The sequence below is a fragment of the Rhinopithecus roxellana genome, chromosome 3 (genome assembly GCF_007565055.1).
Source record: "Rhinopithecus roxellana isolate Shanxi Qingling chromosome 3, ASM756505v1, whole genome shotgun sequence".
Taxonomy (NCBI): Eukaryota; Metazoa; Chordata; class Mammalia; order Primates; family Cercopithecidae; genus Rhinopithecus; species Rhinopithecus roxellana.
Genome location: NC_044551.1, coordinates 64,514,809 through 64,536,102, shown reverse-complemented (window position 1 = coordinate 64,536,102; position 21,294 = coordinate 64,514,809). Strand labels below are relative to the sequence as shown.

At 37.3% G+C, this 21,294-nt stretch overlaps 1 protein-coding gene across 3 annotated transcripts in view; it reads right to left on the bottom strand.

The window, feature by feature from the left end:
• Positions 1 to 21,294, bottom strand: part of TNPO1 (transportin 1) — a 97,967-nt gene that overhangs the window by 20,732 nt on the left and 55,941 nt on the right. For all 3 annotated transcript variants that reach the window (XM_010378907.2, XM_030927053.1, XM_010378908.2), the window contains exons 7-15: positions 20,248 to 20,329; positions 16,879 to 17,001; positions 15,943 to 16,061; positions 10,544 to 10,604; positions 9,820 to 9,988; positions 5,649 to 5,801; positions 4,497 to 4,722; positions 2,766 to 2,937; positions 1,125 to 1,211 (exon numbers count right to left, since the gene is read on the bottom strand). In XM_010378907.2, coding sequence (XP_010377209.1) covers positions 1,125 to 1,211; positions 2,766 to 2,937; positions 4,497 to 4,722; positions 5,649 to 5,801; positions 9,820 to 9,988; positions 10,544 to 10,604; positions 15,943 to 16,061; positions 16,879 to 17,001; positions 20,248 to 20,329 — 1,192 coding nt within the window. The remainder of the gene's footprint in view (positions 1 to 1,124; positions 1,212 to 2,765; positions 2,938 to 4,496; positions 4,723 to 5,648; positions 5,802 to 9,819; positions 9,989 to 10,543; positions 10,605 to 15,942; positions 16,062 to 16,878; positions 17,002 to 20,247; positions 20,330 to 21,294) is intronic.

Genomic DNA, 21,294 nt, shown 5'->3' with positions numbered 1-21,294 from the left:
TTTCCCCCCAAACATCTCTTTTGGAAGCCATTCATTGCTGTTAGTTTGTGAGCCAATCAGGTCAGGTTTACTCAGAGGAAGAGTTTCTACAAGAAACATTATCCTTCAAGGACAGATTAGTATTATGTGTTCATATTTTTCCCTCAAATTGAAGAGATTCATTTCATGCTCCCATCATGGTCAATGTTGTGGATGGACTTTACTGGGCACATCTGAGATCCCACAGGAAAGTAATATACATACAGTTGGCCCTCTGTATCTATGGATTCAACCAATCTTGAATCAAAAGTATTTAGAAAAAAAATTAAAATGATTTAAAGTATATTGGGAGGAGGTGCACAGGCCATATGCAAATACTACACCATTTTATATAAGGGACTTGAGCATCGCTGGATTTTGGTATCCACAGGGAGTCCTGGAAACAATCCCCTGAGGATACTGAGGAACGACTGCATACAAAAAATGAACCATAATGATTCTTCTTGTTTTGTTGGGCCCAGAATTAGTTGTTGCTCATGGTCATAAAAAATTTTAGCCCAGAATTAGTCGTTGCTCATGGTCATAAAAAATTTAACTTCTCTAGCTAAGGAAGTCCACGGTAGAAGTTGGTGAACTTTGAAATAACGGGGAGCAAGAATGAAAAGGACTGAACTGGTTCTATTGATGTCAATTCAACTGAGTTTCAGTGACTACATTTCACACTGTGTTCAGTTACTACAACATATACAAGTTTGCAATGGAAGGGGTGTTAAAAAAAAGTAAGTACACATGGAAACATTTTCAAATTAGAAAATAAAGTACCTCCTTATTGGCACCAAATCCTACTACTTCACATATATCTATGAGTGAAAAGATATATATATATATATATATATATACACCCTGGTATATATATCCTCCCGGTATGTTATCTACTGTCTATATAGAGTAGGTAACAGAAGAGAACTTAAAACTATAATTTATTATCAATTAAGTAAAGCAGGTTAGAGAACAACATGTATAATATAATTTCCTTTGTCTACTTCAGAATATAAATTTATTAACACTTTTCTTATCACATATACCCATTTTGGATTTGAACATGTGTTCCTGGCAACACATTAAATATTACTAGCCCTGCATACCTCAAGTAAAGGGAAGAGATCTTTATCTTCATCCTTTAACATGTTCCATTTCTGGATCAGTGGAGGCATTAGCATCTGAATATATTCCTATTTACAATGATGAAAAACATATAAAGTTCCACTATCACATGTAAACAAGACCACTGAGTCTTTGAAAATTAAAATCCATTTTAAGCAATTGTGTAAAACCATTACAAAAGGCATTTTAAGAGTCATTCCTCACTTCTGCACAGTCCCTTTTAAAGTTTTCCTTTCTTTTGCCTACCTTTATACTTACATGACCATGTTCTAGTTTTAGATCTAGAACTAGTGATCTACTGATCTTTTATCCTTGCTGAAAAAGAAGTCTATTAACAAATACACAGCTAATCAAAATCTATTACTTAAAAAAAATCACAATCAAGGAAGATCTAAGTTTTTCTTTTAAGTTACAGAACATTTTTAGTTCTGCGGCTGGGCATGGTGGCTCACACCTATAATTCCAGCACTTTGGGAGGCCGAGGCAGGCAGATCACTTGAACCCAGGAGTTTGGGCCAGCCTGGCCAACATGGCAAAACCCTATCTCTACAAAAAATTGGCCATGAATGGTGGTACCCGCCTGTGGTCTCAGCTACACGGGAGGCTGAAATGGGAGGATTACTTGAGCCCAGGAGGTGGAGGTTGCAATAAGTACCACTGCACTCTAGCCTAGGTGACAGAGTGAGACCTTGTCACACACACAAACACACACACACAAAAGAAAGAAAAATAAATTCTTTTTAGTCCTGAAACTGTAACGTGTAATACGGCTGTTACTATACAGTACATTTTTAAAATCAACGGGTAAACTTATATAGATGCATTTGTAGAAAAACAGATTTAAAATCATTCAAGTGTCAAACTAAAGAATGATCCGTAAAACGAATAAACAGTTATCATGTAAACAGGGGCACAGATTCTAAAGACATTCAGAAAACCGCCACAAAACCAAACCAAACAACCAACAGCAAAGCAAACCTACAAACTGCCCTGTACCAAATTTTAAGTATAACCTAAAAATAAAACAATTTCTTAAGACTTTTGATATAGCAATCATATAGAAGTCTATTCAGCAGGGTATGTGGAGCTATATTAAAATTCTACTATCACTTAAACCCTCATTAGACAAATCCATCCTCCTCTTAACACTACTGGAAACAAGGCACTTTTGCATTATTATTTAGCATTTTTAAACCTATTACCCCAATTTCTAATTGTTTTATACAGTATACTCCCCATACCTGCTGAGAAAACAAAGATGTCTAGATATGGTACTCTAAAGCTACAGTGTTTATGAAGCAGGAGATTCAAAACCACTAGGAATTATGTAAAAGCAGATATCTAGATTCTAAAAACTTTTTTATCCCTTTGCTTTAGTCATTCTAAGAAGTACCAGAGCATTCATGTGAAATGCTGTTGTAGTTTCCACACCAAGTATATACTTAAAGAATACCATATGAAAGGGGATATACTTGCTGCCTTTGTAAGATCTATACTCCTAAAGTAGCAAATGCTAACTATTCACATCTCCCAAAACATCTTAATTTCCAAATAAACGCTAACCTATTGATTGTAACTATGCTACACATTATTTTCCATAATAGTTCTTAACAGATACTTACTGGTTTGTTTAAATGATGTCCTACTGAATCTGCTAATGTTCCTATGGCATCATAAAGAATGAGCAGGTTCTTATGCTGGTATTTACTAAATGCAAAAACCAGAGTATCAAGTATATAAGCAAGGTAAGGAACAAGTTCTGTACAAGCCTCCTCTTCTAGGGTAGCAAAGGCACTGTTAAAAAAAAAAAAAAAAAAAAAAAAAAAAGAACACTTATTGACTGCAAGACATATCTAACTCTTAATTTCTAAAATGTTTATGTTCTGTTTTACCCAATCAGAAATTTCCTAAAATGGTCTAAACCATCTGTTAATGAAAGCCCTGGTCATCAGCACTGTGAATTATTTACCCATTTCTTCCATAGCACTTGCCATAAATGATAATTATGTTGTTGCTTTGTATTTCCTACTAGCCTGTATGCCTCAAGATGGCAGGGACCGTAAACTCAGCATTTAGTATATGCTTAACAATTAATAGCTTAAAAAAACCCAAAAACCAGGTACTGAATGAATAAACTATAGGATCTCAAACATAATCTATATCCTCCCTCCCTTAAAATTATTTAGTGCTATATTAATCACTATAGCCCCCCTGTTCAATTTTCTTTCATCTCACTAAGAGTATCTTCCAGATATGACTGCTTCAGATGGATTAAGGTCAAACTCAAATTTACTTTCCCTGCCAGGTGCAGTGGCTCATGCCTGCAATCCCAGCACTTTGGGAGGCCAAGATGGGTGGATCACTTGAGGTCAGGAGTTTGAGACCAGCCTGGCCAATATGGCAAAACCCCATCTCTACTAACAATACAAAAATCAGCTGGGCATGGTATCGCACACCTGTTGTCCCAGCTACTCAGGAGGCAGAGGCAGGAGAATCGCTTGAACCCGGGAGGCGGAGATTGCAGTAAGCCAAGATCGTCCCACTGCACTCTAGCCTGGGCGACAGAGCGAGACTCCATCTAAAAAAAATAAAATGAAATTTTACTTTCCTTTGTTCAACAGTTTTTCTTCCTACTATATCAAGGTCAACGGTAAAAGCAAATCTACTAGAAAAAGTAAGAACTATAAACATAAGCAGAAGGCCCTTTTAAAATATAAAGGTTTGTTCCAGGAAACTGGAATATTTGCAGTAATAATAGCAACTGCTGCTTTGATATGAAGAGATAGCCTCCAAAGCAACCAACAGAATGGCTACTGGAGCAGAACTACTAAGCACTCAAGACCTGTAACTGGTACGTAATAGACCACAGGTCCCTGTGGGACTTTCTAAGTTACGGTGGTTGACCTGTACTCTAAAGATGTCAATCTGCTCAAACTTTGTTATTCCTTCAAGAGTAGGAGTCCTGTCATCACTACTTCAGATGTTTGAGAGAATTAGGGTGTAAGATAATTCTGTTATAATAACCACTGGGTGGGAAAAATGGGCCAAGGAAGAAACAGCTAAGATTGATGTTGTCACATTTAGATCTACAAAATCATCAGGTAAAACCTGTATGACAAAATTCTCCTGGCCAAACAAAAAGTATAAAATATGCTAATATGCAAACCCAAAAGCTACAGATCCTGCAAAAAACTTCACCAAGAAGAAAAAAGAAAACTAAGCTTTCCGACGTTAACTGGGAAATTTTCAATTACGAAACACTTCATTAAAGGTTTAACACCAAGACTCCATCAGAAGGTTGAAAATTAGTTTTTCACTCCCACAAAGAATACTGTGTTATGAATCTGTCCCACCTGCAGGCAGCTTCTTGTACTCTCTTGTTGCTATCCAGGATGCGCTTTAGCAATTCTGTCATTAATGGCTTCAGGTACGTGTCTGGTGGCTGGCTGACTACCCAGTGTGCATAGCGGCTAAGAGTCCAGCATGTTATGGAACGCACAAGAGCCTTTTTATCAGAGAGGCACTGAATAAGGTGAGGAATAAGCTCAGGCAAGTATGGAATCATGCCCTGCATGCAACCTAGAAAAAAAATAAATCTTTCAAAATGCTAAAATTTGGTTAACATTATTTTGGTTGATCATGAAAATAAAACATGTATCTATGAAAAAATCCAGAATATTTCTACCGCTATAAATATACTACAATAACCTATACCAAATTTTTAAAACCCTGAAGTTAGAGCTACTTGCTCCCAAGCATCTTATAATAGGGTTAGGACCTCATTTTATCTCTGCTACACAAATTATAGTTTTCAGAAATGCCTATAACGTGTTTCAATTTCTTCTAATAGATGTTTACTGCCAGGACAGAATCAATAATAACCCTTCATAGAGAATGATGACAGTCTTGCCTTATTGTGTTTCCTATATTTACCTAAGGAATCAAGGATTTTTTCTTTTTTTTTTAAAGCAATGGGGATGCTTCAGACATCAGAGCCTTTCATTCTGTTCCCTTAATTTTTTTTGTTATTTTTTATTGAGACGGGGTTCTTGCTCTGTTGCCCAGGCTGGAGTACAATGGCACCATCTCAGCTCACTGCAACTGCCACTTCCCAGGTTCAAGCAATTCTCCTGCCTCAGCCTCCCAAGTAGCTGGGACTATAGGCGCGTGCCACCACACCCAGCTAATTTTTGTATTTTTAGTAGAGACGTGGTTTCACCATGTTGGCCAGGCTGGTCTCGAACCCACCTCAGGTGATCCACCCACCTAGGCCTCCCAAAGTGCTGGAATTACAGGTGTGAGACAACATGCCTGGCCTCTGTTACTTTTATTATAACAAATACATTTTGCAAAATATCTGGCTGGGGTTAGAAGCCAGCATATGGCTGTTTAATACCAGTTATCTGCTTCAAAACAGAAATTCCTTAAAGTAGCCTAGCCTTATTAGTACCTAATAGTAGTAGTAAGAAGCCAACTTACATAATTCAAGCTGGACTTAGACTTACCTTCAGCAATTGCTCCTAAAACCAAGATGCCTGATTCTTTAACAACCCATTCATGATGAAAAAGTAATTCTTTCAAAAGGGGCAAAATATGTGGCAGCAGCTCATCACGATACACATTTGCAAGAACATCCAGGGCAGCAGCAGAACATTTTCCTAAGGAAATATTTAATTCAAAAACATTACATTAACCTCTTACTTATATATTAAAATATTTACTGTATATGTAACTCTATTCATATCTCTAATATAGAGTTTCAAAGTAAGAATTCAATTGAATAGGAGGTAGTCTGTCACATGAAAACATTCTGTGTTTTTCTTTTTTGAGACAGAGTCTTGCTCTGCTGCCCACGCTGGAGTGCAGTGGCACATTTTTGGCTCACTGCAAGATCCGCCTCCCAGGTTCGAATGATTCTCCCATCTTAGTCTCCTGAGTAGATGGGATTACAGGTGTACGCCACAACGCCCAGCTGATTTTTGTATTTTTAGTAGAGATGAGGTCTCACCATGTTGGCCAGGATGGTCTCTAACTCCTGACCTCGTGATCCGCCCACCTTGGCCTCCCAAAGTGCTGGGATTACAGGTGTGAGCCACCATGCCCAGTCGAAAACATTTTCTATTAAGATGAATATTTTTTTATGACAAGAACTTACTTGGCAAATTAATTGTGAAGACATTGTATTCTGTACATAACTGTCATACTAGAATTCTGCCCATACAGAAAAACTAAAACAAATACTGTGCCGCTCAAGTCAATGCTTCTAATATAACCACTCAGTATGATACAATCATATTACAATCATGATTACAATCAACGTTACAATCATGCAAAAAACATACATTATTAATTCTGCTTAACATTTCCAGCAGGAGATCATCTAGAATTAAATACACAATTACTTAGCTAGAATTTAGACACAAAAATTGGAACAAAAGTCACTGGCACATGAAACATAACACATGCTAGAAAATACTCTTTACAGACAAAGAATTAACTATGGGACTATAAATCAACCCAGACTTTATTATCATAATAATTTAGACAAGAGCAACAAAATCGAAAAATATCATTTAACTGTGATGGGTAGGAACATGTTCCTGAAAGTTCACGTGTTGGAAATCTAATCCCTAAGGCAACAAAGATGGGAGATGGGACCTAATAAGAGATGATTAGGTCTTCAGGGTTCTGCCCTCATAAATGGTTTAATGTTATTATTACAGGAGTGGGTTAGCTATCAAAAGAGCTGGCTTATTGTAAGTGTGAATTGAGCTCTCTCTTATGTGTGTCTTTCTGTCATCAGATGTTGCAAGAAAGTTCTCACCAGATGCAGCCCCTCCACTCTGAACTTCAGGTATCCTGTTATAGTAGCACAGAATGGACTAAGAAAATATCAAAAAATTCAAAAATCAAAGTATCAAAAAAAAAAATCAAAAACTAGGCATAGCAAATGATGAATCACAAACTACTAGACAATAATAAAATCCTTAAAAAAAAAAAAAAAAAAACCATTACATTGGCCAGAAATTAACATCTTACCTATCAGTAAGGATCTTAGTTATAACGCATGGTAGATCCATACAACTAAACAGTACACTGACATGTAACAAAAGGAAATCTAAATCTGTATGTACTGATGAAGAATGAGGCTTATGATATACAGAAAGAAAGCAGCAGAGTACATATAATCTGATTTCACTTTTAGAAATTTGGCTTCTCCTCTAGTTATCTGTGTAATGATCTTGAGCCATCCTGCTCCCCCAGTCTGCAAGTAGGGATACACTGGGAGATAATCTGTAATAGTAGTGAACACCATGGGTTGTCTTAACAAGTGAGACTCGGGTCCCAATACTAGATATGCTTTCAGTACTAGCTATGCTAACCTTGGGTAAATTTCTCTTTCTGCAGTTTTCTTACCTATTTCAAGGTTGTTGGAAATCTTAAATATAAATATGACTTTATTCTTACTTATGATTAAATAAGACTTTCATATGCATGTAAAGTCCTTGGCCTAGTGCCTGGCACATTAGGCACTCTACATAGAATGTTAGCTATAGGAAGCTGAAGAGGCAATAGAGGACTCAGCATTATCTAAAAAAAGAATGACACAGCCCAGACTAATAATGTCTGTCCTTAACTGTTTTATTCACAGTTACTAGAAAGCCCAACACTTTGAACTAGAGTAGGGGCTCTAAACTGGGGGCGATTTTGCTCCCCCAGGGGATATCTAGCAATGCCTGGAGGCATTGCTGGTTGTCACAACTGTGTTTGTGCTGCTGGCATCTTTGGGTACAGGCCAGGGATGCTGCTTAACATCCCACAATGTGCAGGACAGCACCCACAACAAAGAATTACGTGCATGATGTGGCATTTGCATGTAGGAAAAAAAAACAAAAAACTTATGTGGCTCAAAATGCCAATAGTGCCAAGGCTGAGAAACCCTGAACTAGAGCAGTAGAAGTTTAAAAACCAGCAAGCAAGCAAGCAAAATCAGAACACAGGTGTTTAGGTTCATCCCCAATTAGGAAGTGTGGGCCAGACTGCTAGCTCCACAGGTGATTTGATTTGCAGCTAAGGTTGGAAATTAACATATTTTAAAAAGCATATTTCATAAGTTTTTTTTTTATTTTTTTGAGACGGAGTTTCACTCTTGTTGCCCAGGCTGGAGTGCAATGGCACGATCTCGGCTCACCGCAACCTCTGCCTCCCAGTTTCAAGCAATTCTCCTGCCTCAGCCTCCGCAGTAGCTGGGATTATAGGCATGTGCCACCACGCCCGGCTAATTTTGTATTTTTAGTAGAGATGGGGTTTCTCCATGTTGGTCAGGCTGGTCTCGAACTCCCCACTTCAGGTGATCCACCCACCTCGGCCTCCCAAAGTGCTGGGATTACAGGCGTGAGCCACCGTGCCCGGCTTCGTAAGTTTTGAACATAACAAAACAACTTATATTATTTTAGAATTACCTATGATAGCCAATTCTCATGCAAATTACCACACAAAAAACACTCATGTTAGAAAAACCAAAAAAGCTTGTGGTAATGTTCTTACAGTATTAACACAAACAGCCTTTTGAGAAATGGTAGTTTAAGAATATAATAATGATAAAATAAGAGCAGGCCCACCAGGAAAATGCAAACCAAAACCACAAAATACCACCTCACATCCACTGGAATGACTATAATAATAAAGAGATAATAATAAGGCAAGTGAGCATGTGAAGAAACTGGAACCCTTCAGACAATGGTGCTAGGAAAGCAGAATGGTGCAGTCACTTTGGAAAACATCAATTTCTCAAAAGGTTATTTCGCAAAAGGTTAAATATATGGTTACCATATGACCCCAGCAATCCTTCTCCAGAGTGTTTACCCAAGAGAACTGAATACATGTTGGGCCAGACACAGTTGCTCACACCTGTAATCCTAACACTTTGGGAGGGCAAGGCGGGTGGATCACTTGAATCCAACAGTTCAAGACCAGCCTGGGCAACATGGCAAAACCGTCTCTACAAAACAAAAACAAACAAACAAAAAAAACCCAAAAAATCAGCCAAGTGTACTGCACACCTGTAGTCCCAGCTACTTGCGGAGCTGAGGTGGGAGGATCACCAGAGCCCGGGGAGATCAAGGCTGCAGTGGGCCATGACTGTGCCATTGCATAATCACACCAGCCTGGGTGACAGAGACCCTGTCTCAAAAAAAAAAAAAGTCTACACACAAAAATTGTACATGAGTATTTATAGCATCACAACTCAAAAGCCACAAAAAGAGAAACACAAATATCCACCAACCAATGAATGGATAACTAATATGTGGCATATTACTACAATGAAATATTATTTCATAATACAAGTGAATGCTACAACATGAACTGTGAAAACTTTACGCTAAGTCAAAGAAGATGGTCACTCCATTTATACAGAATGTCTAGAAGAGGCAAACCCAGAGACAGAATATTGACTAGTAGTTGCCCAGAGCCAGTAAATAGGGAGTTACTACTGAAGGGTATGGGTGATGAAAACATTCTACAACTGACTGTGGTAATGGTTGAACAGTTCTCTGAATATACTAAAAACCAACGAATTGTATACTTTAATGGGTAGTAAACTGGACAGATGAATTATACCCCAATAAAGTTGTTACCACAGCAGGCAACTGTGCTTTTCCCTTTCTGACTTACTTAGATTCCAGTCAGAAATTGTATCATCATCATCAATTTCATCATCATCATCATCTTCCTCTTCAATTCCATCTTCATCATGCTGCTGAGCCACCGTCCTTGATCGGTGAAAACGTGGCCGTATATCCTGTTCACTATCAGGAATCGTTTCATCTTCTTCAACATCACCCTGTTGTTTTTTTTAAGATAAATTTTTGGTGGCATTCATTATAGGCTAATAACATGTACATGAGTAAGAGAAACAGAATATCCAGAGATGGGGTCATGCACAGGATTCTGAAGTATACTTCCAGAGTGATTAAGAACCACGCCCATGTACAGAACATATTCCTTATGGAGGGGCGAACAGACTGACATAACACACCTGTTAGGTTATATGGCCCTTTTGGCCAACTACATGGCCTCCATTGGCTGATATAATCTAAGTGTACCTGAATCAAATTCAGAGCAGCATATATAAGAATATTTTTAAAATAACTCCAAGTAATTAAGGGGAAATTAATAATAACCCTACCAATGTCACCATCTAGTACCAAATTAAGCAAGAATTTATCATTACTCAAACTTATGCTTCTAACTTTAAACTTCTATAACCTATTATAGACAATAGGAAGTCTATTTACTGGAGATCTATTCTCAATGAATGTTTTATTGGCCAAATTCAAAGATGTACTAAATCAATATAAAAATCATGTTCCCTATTCATCAAAAAAACCTTCCTTACCTTAAGTAGGATAATATCTATATCTGAGTACTTCATGCCATTCACTAACACAGGAATCAACCTATAAAGAAAGAAATTCATGAAACAAAGTCCTAAAGATCTCAACAGAATAATTAGTAAGTCTTAACCGTATGTGTACTAATAAAACCAATGAGATAATTAATGGTAATATTGTCTTTGAACTTATTCAGTGACCAGTATCTGCTCTCATTAACTGAAGAAATGCTAATAGAGAAAAGGAAGCAGCCGGGCGCGGTGGTTCAAGCCTGTAATCCCAGCACTTTGGGAGGCTGAGACGGGCGGATCACGAGGTCAGGAGATCGAGACCATCCTGGCTAACACAGTGAAACCCCATCTCTACTAAAAAAAAATACAAAAAACTAGCCGGGCGAGGTGGCGGGCGCCTGTAGTCCCAGCTACTCGGGAGGCTGAGGCAGGAGAATGGCGTAAACCCGGGAGGCAGAGCTTGCAGTGAGCTGAGATCCGGCCACTGCACAGCCTGGGCGACAGAGCGAGACTCCGTCCCAAAAAAAAAAAAAAAGAGAAAAGGAAGCAGTGAAATACAAAATCCCCTGGATAGGTTTAAGAAATGTGGGCCAGTCAAACTTTCATGCTCAAAGTCCTTCTAAATTCAAAAATAGAAAGATTAGTAGTAAACATTATAGTTAGCATAATTTAACTAGGTAAGACTTACAATACATAGAACTATATTTTGTAAGCTACAGGCATTTTGCAGGAGAAACAGGTGTATCTGGATCACTAACAGTTAATCACTGATGATCTTTGTCAACAATTTCAGAGAAATGGTGAGGACAGACATCAGAATGTAAGATAATGAAGAGTTAACAAGATGGGGGTTAAAGAAGTGAAGACAGTAAGTCCCACTCAAAAACAGTTTGACTGTTTTTTTGAAGACAGAAAAAACTGCAGCAAGTTATAAAGTTATGGAAAATGAGGCAACAGGGAGAAGCTAGGAGTGAATATTTATCTGGTACGGTGAGGTCTCTGGGGATACAAAAAATTTATACTATACAGACCTTAAGTTTGGTTAGGAGAGGACAACTCGTACGAAAATATTATCTGTAAGTTTTGGGGCAAGATAATGGGTCACCTGCTTTCTTTATAAGCATTAAGAGCTCAAAGTGCATTAACAGAACATCAAAAGAGTGACAAATGTTTCAAACAGTTGCTCTTGGTGACTAAAAGATAAAAGCTGATCTGGAACACGAATTAGCAGATTGTGAAGGGTCCACTTGTGGTTGATGACCACAGATTTCTACAGCCAACAATCCCCCTGGGGGAGTGTAATTTTCCCCAAAGGCATTCGACAACCTGGTTAAAGAAAAGAGTTCAGAGTTCAATTAGTCTAGAGTAGGGTAGACAGAAGTTTCGGGTTAGTAGGGTTTATTCATGGCTCTGATGTTTGTCACATAAAGAGAATAAAAATAATCAGATTAGGTTAGGCAAGTGGATCACAAGGTCAGGAGTTCGAGACCAGCCTGGTCAACATAGTGAAACCAGGTCTCTACTAAAAATACAAAAATTAGCCAGACATGGTGGCACGTGCCTGTAGTGCCAGCTACTCGAGAGGCTGAGGCAGGAGAATCGCTTGAACCTGGGTGGTGGAGGTGGTAGTGAGCTGAGATCGCGCCACTGCACTCCAGCCTGGGCAACACAGCGAGACTCCATCTCAAAATAATAATAATAAAAAAGAATCAGATTAGAACACAAAGAGGTCAAGGGCCTTGGAATGGGGTGGCAGATGGGCCTAGCAAGGTTTGCAAGAAATAAAGGACTGGCTGGTAAGGCTGGGCAAATAAGAAAAAATGAGGCCAGAAAATAAGACCCGGAAATTAACTGTGACCATGTGGCAATCTGGCATGTGCCTGGCAATCATGCTAGGCAAATTATTATTTTTGAACAGGTCTAATTGTGAAGATTTCTCCTGAAGCCCCCATGTAGCCATTAAAAACAATAGTTTTTTTTGTTTTTTGTTTTTTTTTTTGAGATGGAGTCTTGCTCGTCACCCAAGCTGGTGCATAATGGCACGATCTTGGCTCACTGCAACCTCTGCTTCCCGGGTTCAGGCTATTCTCCTGCCTCAGCCTCCCAAGGAGCTGAGACTACAAGCATGCACCACCAAGCCTGGCTAATTTTTTATATTTTTAGTAGAGATGGGGTTTCACCATGTTGGCCAAGCTAGTCTTGAACTCCTGACCTCAGGTGATCCACCTGCCTTGGATTCCCAAAGTGCTGGGATTACAGGCGTGAGCCACTGCACCTAGTCAAAAAATGAGTTTTTTAATGCAACATCACATAAAGGTAGTAATATAGACAATAAACATTTACTGACTACTTAAATATGGCCTGAGCACTGGGTTGTTTTACATGGAAAAGCCACACAACAGTCCTATAAGACATTAATGTACAAGAATAAAGGTGGGAAAAAGCCAAAACAATTTTGTAAAAACAAGAGAAATCAAGAGCTGCTATACCAGATTACAAAATACATTAATGTTCAATAATATAGTACTAGTTACAAAAAATTGAACAGACTATATAGCCCAGAATGATAATAGAACTTAATATCCTCCCTGTTACATTGGTGCATTTTTTTTTTCTGAGACAGGGTTTCACTCTGTTGTCCAGGCTGGAGTGCAGTGGTGCCATCTTGGCTCATGGCTCACTGCAGCTTCTGCCTCCTGGGTTCAAGTGACTCTCCTGCCTCAGCCACCCAAGTAGCTGGGATTACAGGCATATGCTGCCATGCCCAGCTAATTTTTGTGTTTTTGGTAGAGACAGGGTTTCACCATGCTGCCCAGGCTGGTCTTGAACTCCTGAGCTCAAGCCATCCGCCTGCCTCTTGCTCCCAAAGTGCTGGGGTTACAGGCATTGAGTTACTGTGCCCAGCCTACAATGGCGCTTTCTAAATGAGTTTTTATTTATGAGCGATCTTGTAACACATAACAATTTTAATTCCTATGCAAACGCTTTTTGCTCGTATTATACTAAGCAAGTGTGGTTAACAACTAGGAAAAACAAGTTATTTCATTGTGCATCAGATTGATGATGATATTCTGCTATCCATTAACTAAAACAATAAAAACAGCTGCGTTTTATGTATAAAAATGGCTCCCACCGGGTGCAGTGACCCATGGCTGTAATCCCGATGCTTTGGGAGGCCAAGAAGTATGGATTGCTTGAGGCCAGAGGATCAAGACCAGCTTGGGCAATACAGTGAGACCTCCTCTCACAGTAGTAGGGAAGACATAAGTCAAACTCAGTCATGACCGGCTTTGAGTTGTTTAATGTTGGTACTAATTAGTACAGCAAAATGGGTGGTGCTGATCTTTTAATTTCCTGCTTGTTTTAGGAATATCTGGATTATATTAGTACAGTAATAGAGTTAAGAGTACCTAGTTGTAATTCCGTATTTTCAACATCATCTCTAAAGTTACAGCCTAGGTTTTCATTAATAAAATCTCTGGAGTGAAGCACCTGCTGCTGAAATTTGGGGGCAAATAACTGGAGCCTGGTGGGAATAGGAGTTCTAAAAAAGTATGTCTGGAAGACTGTGGCCCAAGGCCTTTTCTGCTGGCTAAAAGCAGGGCCTCCAGAACCAAAGGAAACACACAGCTCTTCTTAAAATTGAAGATGTTTATGCATGAGGTGAAACAGAATTCTCTTTGGGCAAGAGATGTGCTTATGTATATAAAACAAAGAAAAATACAGAGATTCCTGGTGGCAAACCAAACAAAGCCAGAGTAATCTGGGCCCACGGCAACAGTGCCATGGTTCATGCCAAATTTCAGAGCAATCTTCCTGTTGAGGCCTTTGGACACAAAATCTGAGTGATGCCATACCCCTCAAGGATTTAAACTAATGAAAAGTCAATAAATAAAAGTGGATTTCCACTCTTGAAAAAAAGAAAATCTCTGCAGTTTTTATAAAAATTATTATCTATGACTTTTAGAATTGTATGACCCCATAGAAACCCAAACGTATCATTAAAGTGGTATTACAAAGTAAAGAGGAAAGGAAAAATAATTAATAGATTTCCTAAAGAGAAAAAAATCCAGTCAGTGTATTTGGAGGGTAAGGTTAAGCAAGATATGACGTGCCTTGCTTAAAATTTAATTTAATTAAAATTAAACATTACATCTTGCTTAACCTCACAACAATAAAGTGACTTTATTGTTGCTTTCTTGATGGAAAGAAAAAACTCAGTTGACCATAGGACAATAAGAACATTCAAGTACCATAAACATCTGAAAAAGAAAAAAAAGAAACAAAAACCCTTTACTATTAAGACATATTAAAATAATTTTTTTTTTCTTATCCAGATGACTAAGATTTGAGACATTAAAATTCATGGCTGCCAAAGTTGTGATAGACACACAGTGGCGCATGCAGTTCTATAAATTTCCTAGAGAACTATTTGGAATATTGTGAAAAATCATTAAAATGCTCATATACTTTGACTCTGGGGGAAAAAAATCACTCCTAGTAATCACAACAAAAAGGAAAAACCTTTTACTGACAAAGAAGGATATTCACTCCAGGATTATTTATGAGGGGGAAAAAAAAGCCAAAACAACCTAAATATTCAATGGCAGAGAACAGTCTTTCTCTCTATATACTATACACAAATACAATAATCAATTATGTAAATATGGTTATGTATACCATGATGGAATAGCATACCTCCACTGAGGTTTTAAAGACTAATGACATGGAGGAAAGCACACAGCATATAACAACTAAAGAGAACAAACCATTAAATAGCATATTTAAAATTTTAAGCAGTAACTACAGGCGAGATGTCATGTTAATGCATTATATATAATTAAATCCAATTCCTTCTCAAACACCCTGAATACATGCTATTTAGTATATGGTACTTTCACAGAAAAGAACATTAAAAGATGACAGCAAAAATACTGCCAGTGATTACTCAGAGTGGTGAAAATGCAGAAAATATAAAATTTTCAGCAATTTAGTTTTCTCCCATGAGCTTATATTACTTTACTTGAGAAAAATGGGTTTAACATTAAGTTAACTAAATTTTGTTGCATCACAACTAGTGGGAAATTATTTCTTGGAAAAAAAGCCTCATAAGAGTCTGTGGTTAAATAACAAGAATTAAAAAAAAAAACAAAAACAAAAACAAAAAAACAAAAAAAACCCCCCAGAATACTGTGCTGTAAATTATCCAAAATCAATTATAATTTAAAATAGGCAATTGCTTTTTGAAAAATCTCTTTACTAACAATAAAATTAAGTCTGGCTTCTTTAGAATCTCACTCCCTGATGGAAAAAGAATGAATTTTATAAAAATACGAAAACGAAGAATCACTTAGAAATTAAAGAACAAGGCAGCATTTATAAGGAACACTTACTTAGGAAGATGCCTTACGAGTACATCTTTGCATATTGGCTGTTCAGCTAAAGTTAGCCAAAATTCACAGGCTTCTAAAGCCACGTTTTCGTCTTGATCTTGAGTCCTCTGTAGCATGTACTGGAAACACAAGATCCTTACTATTAGTCAGTTTAAATCACACAATTAATATCAATTCAGTCCCATTATCAAGCAAGCTTTTGACCTTATGGTTTTCAACCTAGGCATTTGAATTTTTTAAAAGTTTCCTAGGTGACTATAAAATACGGTTAAATTAAAGAAATACTGATTTAAAATGTTACCCAATGAAAAGTGTTCAGTGAATGTATTACGTTTCTGTGTAGTTTTTTTATGATACCACTGAGATTTTTGAAATGTGAATGCTAATCAAATATTAAGCCTTCTTAGAACATAAAAATAAAAATTAAGAACTCCATTATATATTTCTTAAAATGAAGACTCTATAAAAGAACTGTAACATTATAAATTAGGCTCCCCAGCTGTGACCAAGCAACTGATAAAATATTTCTTCACTTTAGTTAACACTAAACTTTCAATCAGTCCTGCCTGACTTTTCAAAGAAAAAATAGGCCTACCTTATGCAGCCACGTTTCCTAAAGTTTTACAACAGGAGTTGCTGCATACCATGAATGCTAGCTTTTTAACAGATCTTAGACTACATCCTTTAAAAAAGATCCTCCCTTCTCTCTACCATATGGAACTTTGGAAGTGAAAAGGAGACTCGAGATAACATACTACTTAAAACACTTCCAAAGTTATACAGTATATACAACTATACCCAGAAATACAAAACTCCCCACAAAGATAACTCATAATTTTAAGACAATCATAACCTCCCCATCGGTATGCTGCATTTTCTATCAGTATTTCTCTTAGGGGAAAGATGAGGAAAGAGCCTTTAAATTGTCAGTGTTACCTCAACTATGTTATGCATGTGAGGAAGCAGGCGATCCATTCGAACTTCGAGCAACATCACAAGCGCTCGGCACACATTTTTCCGTACCTCTGGTTCTTCATCACCAGCTAATGCAAAAAGATTCTGTTGCACAAGAAATAATTTTTTCTAGTTTTAGAAAGGCTTATACACAAATAAGTAATCTGCAAGCTGGTGACATTTAAAGAAACCCTACGAAGATAACGTACCAAAAAGTGACTGAATGGCCTACAATATTAGATTATAAGAATTAAATGTGAAATAACTGACAAAGATGATGATTTTGATAAAAGATGAACAGCTATTCTTTTCTGATAGAGTACAATCAGTTGTATTTCGGGGAAGTTTTTAGTTTTTAAGAAACTGTGTCATTAGGACATAGGACCATTTTTTTGCTCATCCAGAAGCAGAGACAAAAGACTATTCCCTACCAACTCTGATTTTTAAGGTGAGAGGTGGTAATAGATTCAAGTTCTATAAAAAGGTGATATAGATGCAATAATCGACAAATATTAATATATACTGATTTTCTAACTTAACCCTAAACTGATGTTGTTCAATAAAATTAGTAATAAATATTATGCTGTTCCCTACAAGTATGTCTGCAAGGTAAAAAAACAATGTCTGAATGGACAATAGGCTACTTTGTTTAATCTTCAAAACTCTTAACATGTTATTATTCAATTTTACAAATAAGGAAACACATTAATAGAAGTTAAGTAGCTTGATAACCAGCAGAAGATCTGAATCTGGCTTTCACGGAATCAGAGTTCACACTCATTTCCTTATACCAAACAAGCTTCCACTAGAAGAAAAAGACATCTCTCAGAGTGGGGATGTGAAAGAAAAACACAATGAAGCCTTCCTCATGTCACACATACAGTCTTACTTTATTTACACATACGTGTACTAAAAGCAGTAAAACAAGCATTTAAAAAATACGTAAAATCCAATGTGTCCCACTGTCTTTTTTCAGGAAATCACAGAAATCTCTACAAAATGAACCTGAAGTCTCATTACAAGAAATTCAGAGGAGAAATTCAATGATCAAATGGGACACTATGTGAACTACTATTGCAGCATTTTAAAAATGTTGATTTACCCAAGTCCTGCTTCCACATTTGACCCTCTCAAAACTAGGGAGTTCCTGTTTTAATCATGTGTTTTACCTAGAGAAGAGCACTGTTTTCCCAGCAGGCATTGCCATTAACAGTGCGTCCTCCATTAAATTTTATTAAAAGATTTCATTAATTTACTCTAGAGAACAGCAACTGGGTTGGCGGTGGAGATATCCAATGCCATCATCTTGCATTTGTCACTTTTGTTACTACTGTCAATGAATACCCAGCTTTGCCAAGGTTACACATTATAGCCATGTACTGGTAACCAACAAACTTTTCATCAATACATTAGACTTAGCAGACTTGATACCATGGAAACAATGGCAAGTGAAGAAAATTAGTTTACTTATTCACTTGGCAAATTGCTATTGAGGGCCTACTATATGTTAGAGGCACTTCCTCCAGAGGTTTACTGTTTTTGTAGGGTGGAGAATTGGCTAAATTCTGTAGGACTATCAAGTAGTAAACAAATATTAACATATTATTTAATAGTAAAGCGAAATATTTTAAAATGTTAGAAAACGTTTCTGCCTCACTTGCTGAGTACAGTCCTATGAAATTTTTATTTTCAGAGAGAATTCAATTTCATTTATTTTAGATTATATTTCTTTATAAGATGCTTGTATGCCTATCACTGTCCCCTTTATTAAACTGTGAAAGAGTAATACAAAAGGAAACACTATGATAATTACAACAGAAATACCACTATTAATACTTTAATAGCTAACATGAAGTACTAGCTTACTCTGTGGCAGGCACTGTTCCAATTTACTTTTATCAACTAGGTGTATAACAATCCAACAAGGTAGGTCAATTATTGACTCATTTTACAGATGATATAAAGAAAACATCAGTTAAATAAAGTACCTGGCCGGGCGCGGTGGCTCAAGCCTGTAATCCCAGCACTTTGGGAGGCCGAGAAGGGCGGATCACGAGGTCAGGAGATCGAGACCATCCTGGCTAACACGGTGAAACCCCATCTCTACTAAAAATACAAAAAACTAGCCGGGCGAAGTGGCGGGCGCCTGTGGTCCCAGCTACTCGGGAGGCTGAGGCAGGAGAATGGCGTAAACCCGGGAGGCGGAGCTTGCAGTGAGCTGAGATCCGGCCACTGCACTCCAGTCCGGGCGACAGAGCGAGACTCCGCTTCAAAAAAAAAAAAAAAAAAAAAAAAAGTACCTAAGGTTACAAAACTACTAAACTGAGAAGCTGGGATTTGAACACCAATAGTCTACTCCAGACCTCTAGTATTACCCACTACATTATACCACCTCTAGACTAGACTAGATTAGACTGAAAGAAAACACCTTGTAGGCATAAAGTTTAAGTATCCCTAGTATCAAGCATGGCATCTGTTCCACAGTAGGTAGTAAGTCAGTAGAACTATTTAAGACACATTTTGGTTTTAACTTGTAAGTGGTTAAAGGATCTTTATGGCTACTACTCTTAGTCTATTGGTAAAAGATGCTCAGAAAGAATCTGGTCAACTTAAGTGACAAAAAAAAGTAATGTGATCTCCCCCCTCTGCCGACTCTTCCTTATAATATCCCAACAGTAATATCAGCAGTCTGACTTCTAAGGGACTTTAAAAATTCCATTTCATGAAAATAAAAGTGAAAGTGCTTAAGGAACCTTAACAATCCTTTTAATTGTTATCAAGTAGCAGAGATTTTGAAAAGAAATTGTGGTGCTCATGGTTCCTGGCCAGAAAATTATGCTCGTTTCTTTCCGCTTTTATTGGAAAGTTCAAAATGTCTTTAAGAGTCTATTTTTCCTGATGCCTCTAATTTTACAATGGAAAATATTGTCCTTGTAGTCTGTGCCTTCAGATTCTACCAATCAACTTAATCTAACCTCACCAATTTTTCACATTTCAAAAACTGCATGAGCTGAGGGACTTGGTTTCCATATGCAATGTGAACAGTATATTGAAGGAAAAAATTTTTAAAGTAGTCAAGATACTAAACACCCCCTGCCACCAAAATCAGTGTTTGTATAATGATACAAGTAGAAAAATTAGTAAAAGAAGTGCTTTCTCAGCTTACAAAAGTTACAATCTATCCCATATCCAGTTTTAATACTATCAGAAATCATTTAATTAAATATTGACTTTAGAATTATAAATGATTATTTTGTTTTAAAGCAAAACTACATGCAGTTAGTATCACCTAATCTTCTTAAAAAAAAAAGTTGGGGGCTTGGGGGAGAGAGAGACAAGAACAAGTCTTACCTCAATAAAAGAATCAATGTGCAACATTAGAGCTTGAGTCCTACTGATGATAAACTGATTGACACATGCAACAGCGTGAGACCTAGAAACAAAGTTTAAAATTTAACATATGCTCATTGTAACTTTGTTCTATCTACAGAAAATTGGCAAAAACATTCCTCCATAAAAGTATTACGGTATATGTCTATCAATATACCCACTAAAAATAATAAGTCAAACTTCTGTATCAACAAAGAAAGAATTTGAATGATATATTAAGTGCAAAATGCAAGTTGCAGGGCACCATGTATTTCTAAGCAACTGAAAAATGTTAGAAAGGACATGTGCAAATTTTTAATAGGGCATATCCCTAAAGAGTGGAGGTTGAGTGAGGGGCATAGTTGTTTTTTAGATACCTACAGATTTAAAAATGATAGGTAAACATTCGTTTTGAAAGTAAAAATAGAGAATAGTCCATGTGTTCTGGCATATGCAATTCAATTGCTCAGCAGTTCTTATTGGCACCACCTTTAAACATTTACTCTTAATTCAATCATTTATCACTGCTTTCATTTCTCTCATCCAGGCCATGATCTCTGATCTCTTACCAGAGTTAGTGAAATAGGCTGTGACTGGTTTCCCAACTTCCACTGTCCGAAACCCCACTACAGCCTGTTTGACACACACAGACCACACTACACTCTCATTCAGATTGCTGCAATAAAACTTAATCTACTTTTTCTACAAAAGGTCAAACAGTAAATATTTTAAACTTCATGTGCCACATGAACACCTTTGTCATTTTTTTCCCTCTTAATTACAACCTCTTAAATTAAAAAATCATCCTTACCTTGCAGGTCATGGGCTAAATTTGGCTCCATGGGACACAGTTTGCTGACCACTTGCCTAGATATTCCTTTATACTGTGGCTCCTCCCTTACTCCCTAACTTCAATTCCCATCATGCTGCTACAGCCCAAAGTTTCTTTCTTCTGTCACTCTAAAAAGCTGATTCCTAATTCCAGAGCCTTCTCACTTGCTGTTCTGTCTTAAACATTCTTCACCATCT